The sequence below is a fragment of the Rhinoderma darwinii genome, chromosome 5 (genome assembly GCF_050947455.1).
Source record: "Rhinoderma darwinii isolate aRhiDar2 chromosome 5, aRhiDar2.hap1, whole genome shotgun sequence".
NCBI classification, from domain to species: domain Eukaryota; kingdom Metazoa; phylum Chordata; class Amphibia; order Anura; family Rhinodermatidae; genus Rhinoderma; species Rhinoderma darwinii.
This window is the reverse complement of record NC_134691.1, coordinates 313,665,283-313,676,455: the sequence shown is the minus strand read 5'-3', so window position 1 is coordinate 313,676,455 and position 11,173 is coordinate 313,665,283. Positions and strand designations below refer to the sequence as shown.

The 11,173-nt window shown below is 41.1% G+C and overlaps 1 protein-coding gene across 1 annotated transcript in view; it reads right to left on the bottom strand.

Moving 5' to 3' along the window:
* NRP1 (neuropilin 1) overlaps nt 1–11,173 on the bottom strand; it is a 139,670-nt gene that overhangs the window by 5,677 nt on the left and 122,820 nt on the right. The window contains exons 14-17 of the mRNA XM_075827471.1: nt 6,309–6,446; nt 2,331–2,605; nt 1,616–1,712; nt 457–510 (exon numbers count right to left, since the gene is read on the bottom strand). Of these exons, the coding sequence (XP_075683586.1) occupies nt 457–510; nt 1,616–1,712; nt 2,331–2,605; nt 6,309–6,446 (564 nt within the window). The remainder of the gene's footprint in view (nt 1–456; nt 511–1,615; nt 1,713–2,330; nt 2,606–6,308; nt 6,447–11,173) is intronic.

Genomic DNA, 11,173 nt, shown 5'->3' with positions numbered 1-11,173 from the left:
GGGGGGGGGGGGGGGGGGTCATTTATGGCATCGCTCGTTATATTGGTGTGGCCAAAAAGTGTTGGCATCGGTCAAGAGCAGTCACCATATGATGGCATGTACCAACACGTGGAGCAATTGTATGGTACCAACAGGAGCAGTTGTATGGTACCAACAGGAGCAGTTGTATGGTACCAACACATGGAGCAATTGTATGGTACCAACACATGGAGCAGTTGTATGGTACCAACAGGAGCAGTTGTATGGTATTATTGCCACTACCCTGATCCATTGCCCTGGGCTCTATAAAGTATTTCTAAAGGTCATTGGTAATAACGTGACAATATGTCACCAGTTGCAGGGCTATTGACCCTGTTGTACTGCCCATATTATTACTACTTCTCCACCCTGCAGGACAAGTATCACAATTACACGCTATGGTTGTGTAATATTATTGTGTTTCCGCTTATGACTTACCTTGTTCATTTGTTTGGTCCACCGTACCTGCTCCAGATTCTGGTGGCTCGGGCCCTAAATAACCCAAAAGAGTATAATGAATATGACTGCAATAAGAAGTAATAGACTATATACCACCATTTATTTGTCTACTGGTGAGACTAAGGCCTGATATGGCTAATAAAACCTCAGAGATAAACAGAGTCCTACTATGGCCCTATAGAAGTCTATTGTCTCTTATGTCTCCATATATCTCTCATTTTATACGGATTGCCCTATTTTGGAGGTATTATCCCATAGAATCATATCTCCATAGTACAGTCCTTATGGATGCTACATACGACTACACATAGAATGAGTGCAACTCTGTAGTGCGGAGCCGCAGATAGTCTGTGTGCCTCCGTACAGCACACGGCCCGGGAGAAAACATTCTTCACAGTCTGCTTGTCCTACAGACCCATATAATAAAGAGACACTAACTAGACTCTATCTTATCTCCATTTACTGGTCAGTTGAATGCAATGTAACATTCCCTGTTATCAGCCATTTCAGGCTGGGGAGAGGCTATGTTGTGTTCTTTAAAGAGATAATTGATAATAAGTCCAGACCAATGTCTTCCCTTATGATCACTACTTTATCTTACATATCTCCACTTCTGTGACATTTAAACAACTTGCAGACATGTTCCTAACAACCTGCAGGTTGGGCTCTAGTCTCACCTGCTTTCACTTGTGACCATTTGGGTTCAGCTTAAAGAGGACCTCTCCTGACATGTCTGTTTTAGTAAATAATTGAATTCCCCATGAAAAAACTATTCTGGAGCATCTTTTCTTAGAACTCTGCATTGTTCCTCTGTTGTTCCCCCTGGAAATCTATGAATAAATGACTGGCTGTTACCAAGTGGGAGTGTGTCACTGAAAATATCCAATCAGTGCTGGGAGTGAGACTGAGTAGGGACACGCCCATATGACAAGGGGAATGGTAATATCCAGTTGTGAATTTATTTATAAATTTCTAGGAGGAATAACAGAGGAATGGCACAACGCAGAGTTCTAAGAAAAGATGCCCCAGAATTGTTATTTCATTGGGAATCCAAGTATTTACTAAAATAGACATGTCAGGACAGGAAACAGGACATCTTTAAGCTGTTCATTATTGTATAATATTATCTCTTACGTACCTTTACAATCTTCAGGAGCAATTTTATTAGCAATGGCGATATCATCCACAGCTATTCCTCCAGTATTCCCTTTGCCAATTGTGCCCTCAACCACCACCTGAACACAAGAAATAGCAAACATTTATATAAATAAATATATATTAAAGTAGAAGCATCCAGAGTATGTATAAATAATATTGTATAACTTTCTAAATTCCAGTACTACTTTCTCCTCTAGGTGGCAGTAGTTACATCACTGTAGGTTCACTTTAGGTCATTTATGGTACGTTTACTTTAAATGGAACATAAAAGGTATATATTTAATTAAATATGTATAGGCTGTACTATGCAGGTATTTAAACACTTGCATGGGATGTGAATCCACAGTCATCATTGGTCTAAATGTGTTGCGGTGGCAAAGATATAGGGTGTGCAGAGGTAGCAGCCGTACCCGGGAATTGGTATCTGAGAGGGCCGCTGTGCCACATAAAAAACACACCAGTATTATGTAATGGCATTTGGTAGACCAGGGGCCAAATTTTGCATTGGGGGCCAGGTCCTTTAACTTATTTCTCTGGACGTAAATTTTGCAAATGTCTAAAGCACTGAACCATTGGTAATCCCTGTCTTGGGTATTAGTACAGCTATAGGTAGACAGACTTGCTTCATATGGAAGGTCCCTAACATGTGTATACAAATGGAGAATCCGCAAAAAAAAACAAGTGTGTCACCATACCCGATATGGCTTTATCGACTTGTGCAGGGGAACTCGAGCTTCTCGCCACGTGTTGTGATATTTGCTGTCGCTAGGAGCCACCCAAAGCAGTTGGTCAAAGCTTTCTTGTCTTCCATAATGCAGTTTTATGCTCAAGGAGCCAACATGAGATCCGGATATATGATACCAGAATGTCATACACTGGGCAGAATTCACAGAAGCCACAGGACTGAGGAGGCGGGCGACTTTACCATTGTGTCTTTCATCAGCTTCAGAGTAAATAAAGTTGCCATCTCCTGCAAAAGACAGATGTATGTTTAGTAACATTCGCACTGGTATATTACGCTCCGGTATTGGTGTATTGCTAATGTACTTTAAATGATAGGATCCTGGCTCCTGGCAGCTGCAAAATAGTGTTTTATTATTCAATTCAATGAAGTAAGATTCTCAGCTCCCCCTAGTGGTGGTTACAGGTGGCCAGTATTTTATAATTTAATTGGTTCAGGACCAGGTACTGTTTAGCCATTTTTAGCACGTCAGTTAAACAGCTATAGATTTTTTATTTTTTTGGCTAGCAAAGTCCATTTTTTCATGAACAATACAGGTTTCTTTTTTCATCATTTTATATGTATAATTTTTGCTTTTTTAGAATTTTTAGGCTTTTAGTTTAAAAAAAAGGGTGAAATATGCTTTTTTTTACTATTTTTTTCTGGTAACAATATAGCGTTACCCTAAGGGCATGACCACACGTGGCGGATTTCCTCCGCAACTGTCCGCATCAATGCCGCACAGAATCTGCGTTGCAGATTCTGCTGCGGATCTGCACAAAATGTGCAGTACATTGATGCGGACTAGCTGCTGCGGACTGCGGAAAAAGTGCTTCCCTTCTCCCTATCAGTGCAGGATAGAGAGAAGGGACAGCCCTTTCCCTAGTGAAAGTAAACGATTTTCATACTTACCGGCCGTTGTCTTGGTGACGCGTCCCTCTTTCGGCATCCAGGCCGACCTCCCTGGATGACGCGGCAGTCCATGTGACCGCTGCAGCCTATTATTAGCCTGTGATTGGCTGCAGCCGTCACTTACACTGAAACGTCATCCTGGGAGGCCGGACTGGAGACAGACGCAGGGAGTTCTCGGTAAGTATGAACTTATATGTTTTTTTACAGATACATGTATATTGAGATCGGTAGTCACTGTCCCGGGTGCAGAAACAGTTACTGCCGATCGCTTAACTCTTTCAGCACCCTGGACAGTGACTATTTACAGACGTCTCCTAGCAACGCTCCCGTCATTACGGGAGCCCCATTGACTTCTTCAGTCTGGCTGTAGACCTAGAAATACATAGGTCCAGCCAGAATGAAGAAATGTCATGGTAGTAAAACCAATACGCTCCGCAGCACACATAAGATCTGCGGACTTCATTGCGGAATTTTGACTCTCCATTGAAGTCAATGGAGAAATTCCGCCATGAGTCCGCCACTGCTCCGCGACAGACAGAGCATGCTGCGGACACCAAATTCCGCTCCGCAGCCTATGCTCCGCAGCGGAATTTTACGCCTCGTCTAAACGAACACTGCTAAATTAAAGTGTAAGTCAATGGACAAACGGCACCGCTGCGGATTAACGCTGCGGAGTGTCCGCAGCGGAATTTTAGTGAAATTCCGCCACGTGTGAACCCAGCCTAAAATAGAGCTCTTATTTGTGAGCATCATTGTCTACCGTAAATTTTGATATACTACATGTCTATTTTAGGGTAAATGATTGGCGGGGGAACGGGTTTTTTGGGGGGGGGGGGTATTTTATGTGTATTTTTTTATTTCATTTAATTCTTTTTATTAAACTTTTCTTTTTTATTATTATTATGACTTATCCCTCAAAGATCAGAAAAGACCATTGAGGGACCTTATTTTTTTTCTATACTGGACTTTTCCACTGTAAATGGGGCAGCACAGCACGGGTAATCAGCCCTGTTACGCTACATTTAGACGAGCGTAGCTAACCTCGGACATGAAAAACTGCAGTTTTTCACATTCGAGGTGCACCAGTGCAGGACGCATTGTCACGGATCCTCCATAGACTAGAGTCTATATAGGGATGCGTGACACGCAGTAAAATAGGACGTCCTATTTTTTCACGGACTCTTCACATGCTCCGTTCAAACAACGGTCGTGTGAACGGCCCCATTGAAATACAGGAGTCCGTGTGAAGGCCTTTGTTTTAACGGCCATCACACGGACGAGATATATGCTCGTCTGAATGACCCCTTATAGTGACTATTGTCACTGATACGGATGTGCTGGGTCTAGTTAGTCCCAAATGGAAGCTATGGCTTAGTTTTGCTTTCCGTTCATCGGTTTCTCCGACAGAAAGGTCTAACGGAACCGATGAACGAAAGCCCGATGTGAACAGGCCCTTAAAGAGTATATTAAAAAATAAATCAACACTGTATTTTTAACTAATTTGGATAAAAAAACCTAAATCAAAATGGTGTTCAAGGCTTCACTTAGGCGACAATTTAGTGATAAAGCTGAGAAAACGACCTATGAGCAGTTCTTCCTTTCTCAGGAGAGTGACTGAAAATCTCAAACACATTGGCTAAATGCAGTTGTGTCATTGCAAAATTTTTTAAAAACAGTTACATATAAAAACTGTGACGTTTTGAAGCTCCAATGAAATGGCGCTGCCATTGTACTCCGCACCAACTGTGTGGAACAGATAACCAGTCTATTTAATGCTTAACGGCATGAGATGTGTGCGGCTCACTGTCCAAAATGAAGAAAACTTGGCCGGTCGAGTACATTAGATCATGTTTCATTAGCAGCTCAATTCATCAAACGCAATGTTAATTTTCTGCCCACTGCCCATCAAACAGTAGGGAAGAGAATACAAACAATGGTGTCCAGAAGTAAATTGATATAAATCTACCCTTTTATGAGAAAGCTCTTGTGTAACTCATGTAACTGAGCAGAATTTAAGACCGAACTATCATTGACACTGCATGAAAACAAACTCCTTGCTCTACTTGATACTCTTATTATGTGCTGCACCTACAGTTAGCGTTTCACAATATATAGAAATTGGTATAGTGATTGTACAGATGTGTCCTTGCTTACAAATCCTCATATCTCCTGAGAAGTGTGGCGCGAGATGACCAGCTTTGAAAAAAAACTTGATATTGCGATTCTCTGTCACGAGATGTCTACGCTATATATATATTTATGTGTGGCCACCTGGTGGTTGTGATGTGAATTGTGGCCCGTGAAGGGTTTTGCTAGCATGTCGCGATATTGTATTGAATTTATTTCATGACAAATTGGAGTCCTTAAGCAAATTCAAGCAAAGTTAAGGGTGGACACATCTGTAAATATCAATCTGCAATGTGAAATTATAGCTAAAGCAATTTATCAGCAATTGTAGATACTGTACATAAAAGACTAGAGTCTTATGTACAGTAACTTTGTAAACACATTGCACTAATTATTTTGTACTTATTCGGCGTTAGTCTGTATTATATTCCAGAGATGCATTCAAAATTCTACTGGTTGTCATTGGAAACAGTCGACAAGCTTGCTGTCAGACACAACCATAACAGCTTAACTGCTCTCGCACATTAGATTTATGTTGACAAATCCTAGCAAAAATAATTGGGATCTCATGACAATCAAATGTGTATAGGGGCCTCCCAACTGTCTCGCAATGGCACATATCACGATAAAAGAGGATTAGGCATGTTGAATTTCAACATGAATGATCCTTTGTTTTACCTGGAGATAAATTCCTGCCAGTTGATCTCTCACTGCTACAAATCGAAATACAATCTCTGCACTTCCACTAGATGGCAGTATTTATATCCTAATAAAACAATCATATCCTGATGCAGTGGTTCCCATATCCAGACCTCTACAAACCCCAAGGATCCCAAAGTGATAAAACCTGTCGGACATATTGATGAATCACACATGTAATAAGGTAAAAGGTAATTAACATAGTAACGTTTACCTGTATGATCCTGTACTGGGCCGGTTTTGCTGTTCAACACTGTCCACTTCAGTCCTTGAGTACTGTCATGTTCCCACTTACAAATTGTTTTCTCTGATCCCCATCCAAATTTACAGTCCAGATCACTGGGTGGTGGCTCTGTATAAACGCAGAAACACGGACATTGAGAAAAAGTCTCGGTCGTACGGATGACGCGTCATACTGTAGGTTTTATACGGAGATTATTGATATGATATCATGTTTGTTATACACTTGCATTGCTAGAAATTCCATTTGTCATCAGTGAATGTGAACTCTTTGTGTCCATTTGTGACTCTATTACCAGAAGAATACAACATAATGCAACATAAGAAACTTGATTGTGATCCCCACTGGGAACGAGGACTGATATGAGTTGACGTACAGCGCTGTGGAATATGTTGGCGCTATATAAATAACATTTAATAGAAAAATAAATTAATTTTTATTTGCAATTCTATTTATTGTTGACCAACTTCTATGTTTGGATTTCATCTTCATTGTCAGTTTTTTTTAATCTATTTTTTATTATGTATTGTATAGACTGTACTTTTATAAGAATAGCAAGAGTCCATATAAGCTTACAATCTATATTGTATCTATATTGTATAATTGTATATTGTATAATCTATATTGTATAATTATGTAATATTGTATAATTTTTTATGACGGACTGAAAAAGTAGATTATGAAAAGTAAACAGAATGGAATTATATGCACATTGTCTAAAATTTGTGTGCGGGTGATGGGACAGTGTTTGAAAGTGCAGTGCAGTTCCATAGAAGAGGCCACTAGATGTCACTGTGCATCAAGTTTCCCCATTTAGAAAGGCACAATGCCAAAACAGGCTTGAGAACGCGCTTGGCATACAGCAAGGGAGCGGGTATTAAATGACATTATGAGATCCTATAAAATTGTGTGCATTTTATTCCAAGCTTCCCAACAGCCTTATACGATGTAATTGCTTTTCTTCTTCTTTTTTCCTAAAGGTTTAGAACGATGAATAGAAGGATGTGTGCAACAGATAAAGCTAATCTTGTTTATGTTTTTGACTTCTGCTGCCCGCTGCAAAAATCCCGTCTCCAACATCCTTTCAACTCCCTCACTGCTGTTCTTTGCCCAAGGAAGGAAACCCGCCTTGAAGAACAAAAAAATATTCTTCCAGGAATGTTGCCGTTGTTCACAACAAAGTCAAATAAGGTCTTAGAAATCCGACATCCTTCCCCGACTAGTGAATATTTTGTCCGTGATATAATTGTTTTAATTTTCTGTATTTTAGAAAACAGCATTTACATTCAGTCCCTTCTCCTTTTCCCATCTCCTGCCAAACAATGTAATACTCTGCAGAGAAGACTCCTTTACCAATGTTTAACACCTCGGGGCCCAGAGGGTTACATGTGTGAGGAGCGGGTCCTCCGAGGATTGTTGTGTTTATGCTGACGAAGAAAAACACACCATATATCGGAATAAATGAATGTACAACACTACTAGATGTCTGGATTCAGGCACAAATGCCAGCGTCTTCACCCACAGAGGCAGAAATTGAAGCTCTTGGGCCCCAATGCAAAATCTATAACAGGGCCCCCCATCTACCATGTGCCATTTATAATACTGGTATCTTCTTATGTGGCAGATGGGGCTTTGGGCCTCCACAGGAACCCGGTACAATCGTTACTTTGGCACCACCTATAGCTATGCCCCGGTTTATGTATCCGGTACCGACTTAATGTGCTGAACTGACGGCTGTGGCTGCTAGCTCTTTATAAATTTGCTAAGATTATTACCCCCTCTATAACGCCCATGTAATAGTAGAGCATATGTAGGATCTTATTAACGGGAGGCATGTGCCCCATGGCCTCCAGACACCCTTAAGACCTATGGGTCTACCACCATCCACACTCCCTGTCCAGGCTGGTTCTTCCGCTCCGGTTGTTAAAATCTCAATTGGATCGAAAGAACTGTTTGTCTGGGTTTTCGGAGGTGGGGTGTAAAGCCCCCACCAAATGTTTCGCCTAGGGGTCTCCACTAGCCTTAATCCGGCCCTGGGCATATGGAAAGGGGTTGTCAATCATTTTGTCAAGTTTTTATACTTTGTGTTTTAATTCTTCACCATTTACTAGATCTCTGCTTGCACTCAGTGTATGGAAACACAACTTCCTTACATCCAGAGCCTGTAAATCCATGCAGACATAATACTTCTCATAGTTGTACGCGACAATTGTATTAAGTCTACGTACAGCCCTATTCACATCACATTTTTGGCCTATGTTTAACGTATATGCTGAAGCTACCAACATGTAGGTGAAATGCAGGCTTGTAGATGTTTTTCACGGGATCCCGTTGTACGGGATAGGGTAGTCTACTAAGCTATTTTATACCTGAAAACAAGGTACACCGACGTATACCAGCCCGATGGTGGCTAAAAGGACACATTTTTTGGGCTCTGTTGGGTTAATGGACACGTTTAACGTAGTGCAATAATGTGATGTGACTGGGACATAATCCTGTATGAGCTAAATATATCAGCAGCACAAACGTCCCTCCTGTTCTGAAAGTTTGCTACAATGTATCAGTGCAGATCAATGTATCAGCCTGGGGGCCCAGAGTTTTTAGCTGACAGATAATTGTCTAAACTGGATATAACTGTAGCAAACCTTCAGCTGGAGAAGTATTATCTGCACAGGTTTTCAGTTGGCCATTAGTTGATATATATAAATGTGTCTGTCCTGATATAAACCCTATAAATAATGGGATTATCAGTCAATTATATGGTCAATGTCTGGCAAGCTGACAGGTTTGGATGGAAAGAAAGTATTCTTGCCTGTCGCTGCAATGATCTCAGTCCCTATGTTTATCCCTATGGTAGTGTCTCCAATCCTAGAAAAGCAGATTTTCCGATGTTCACTGTCTCATGACAGAGATCAGGTGGTTGGAAAGTCAGCGTGTCTAGTGGCATCTTATGACCGTGCCAAGGTTATTACAAGTAAGTAGCTCACGGGGAACCAAATAGGTTTTCTTTTTATACTGCACTGTGTAATAGCCCTGAAATCATGAATGAAGCTGCATAGTAATAATGGGTTTTTGCTTTGAAACAGGAGGAACGAGTGGCAGCGGATGGTCGTGTTTCCGTGGTGACAGCACATCTGGTGCTCTTTAGAGATAGTCCACATTCATATCCATCTATAAGGATCACATTGTATATGTGATGATGGAATTATATAGACTGAGAATAGAATGACATTATGTATCAGCCATATAAATGATGCCTTTGTCATTATTATTATGACATGCTTTATTTTATACATTGTGGGCCCCGTTGTGTGTGTGAGAGTCGTACGTATGAGTGCATACATTTGTGCGCTTATGTATCAGTGTCTATTTATGTGTGCCTGTACTGTATGTGTTTAACCCCTTAACGCAAAATGACGTACATAGACCTCGGGTGATCACAGGGACACAGATGCTGTGTCGGTCTGATCACCATGGGGAATGGCGATGATTGACAAATAGGCTCCTGCTCTAACTCCGTTCCCAAACGTTTGACCCCTAAAATGACTAGTGAAAAGTGATCGCGGCATATAAGATGTTTGACAGAGGGAGGGGGCATATGGACATCATAGTTGGGGGTATCCCCCCCCTCTACGAGCCAGAATAGAAAGTCGCTCTGTAAGAGGGAACTTTACATTTTGGGACTGCCAATCTGGTGAATATCTGTAGCTGGCTCCCTGGGGGGGACATATGAGGCTGTGGCACTTATAAAGGGTCTGAGGTACCTTAGGGGGCACATGAAATGTTTGCCCTATCCACCAATGTGTGAAAACAGACAATGCAATATTATTCTAATGTATGTGGGCAGCTTAAAGGGGCTGTTACAAGAAAACAACCCCTTCTAAAATTTAAGCTAGTTGCGGAAATCAGCTGATCGCCGCGGGTCCAGCTTCTATAACCCCCGGCCACACATTTCTGCAGGGCAAATATAGCTTTACATGCTGGCCGTTCAAATTAATGGCTTCTCATGTAATGCAAGAACTAGCCAGGTCCGCCAGAGCGGGGGGCGTTCTTATAGAGTGGATCTTCATTCTGGTATATAGAGGGGGTCCCAAGCAGAGTACCCCCTCTATGATGTCCATATGCCTTATTACGACATATTGGCAGGGGCTGTCTTGATGAGACAACTCCTTTTAGGTGACAAATTTAGCTCTGCTACATCTGTAACTACAAAGATGTTATAGAAACACATATCTCATTACATTTATCAGTGTTAAAGCCAAAACACTATTTGGAGATATGGTCTCTTGTGAACAGTTATGTAATCATTGAGATTGATGTCTCGTGACTGACGACAGCTGCACAAACTCAACAGTAAAATATTATCTAGAAATGTAAATTTGTAGACTGAACAGTCGAATGAATGAGGTCTTCCTCTGCCGTCTTATCGTGAGGTTCTTATTGATAAAACTTTGAAGATCACAGCGACTCATAATAAAGAGACAACAGCTGCAGGGAAGACTATGCGGTTTTTATATGTTGTAAGGCTGAACATATGCTTAGTTATTATTTTCCTTTAATTCGAGTGTGAGAAACAGATAATGTCGTGCTTTACTACTGAATGTATGATGGCAATAGTAGAGGCAATGTTTTAATCATAGAATACATTGTCTGTTGGGGAAAACACATTATTGGAGAATATGTGATCATCTGGCTATTTACTCAGTTTGTCTGGTTCGCTAAATAGAAAATGCTGCTGAATAAGAGAAGGAGAATGTGACTCAGGAGGAATCTGAAATCTGCCATAGCTAAAATCATCATGCGTCCATCACATATTCCTGTGTCTAACAGCAAATAAA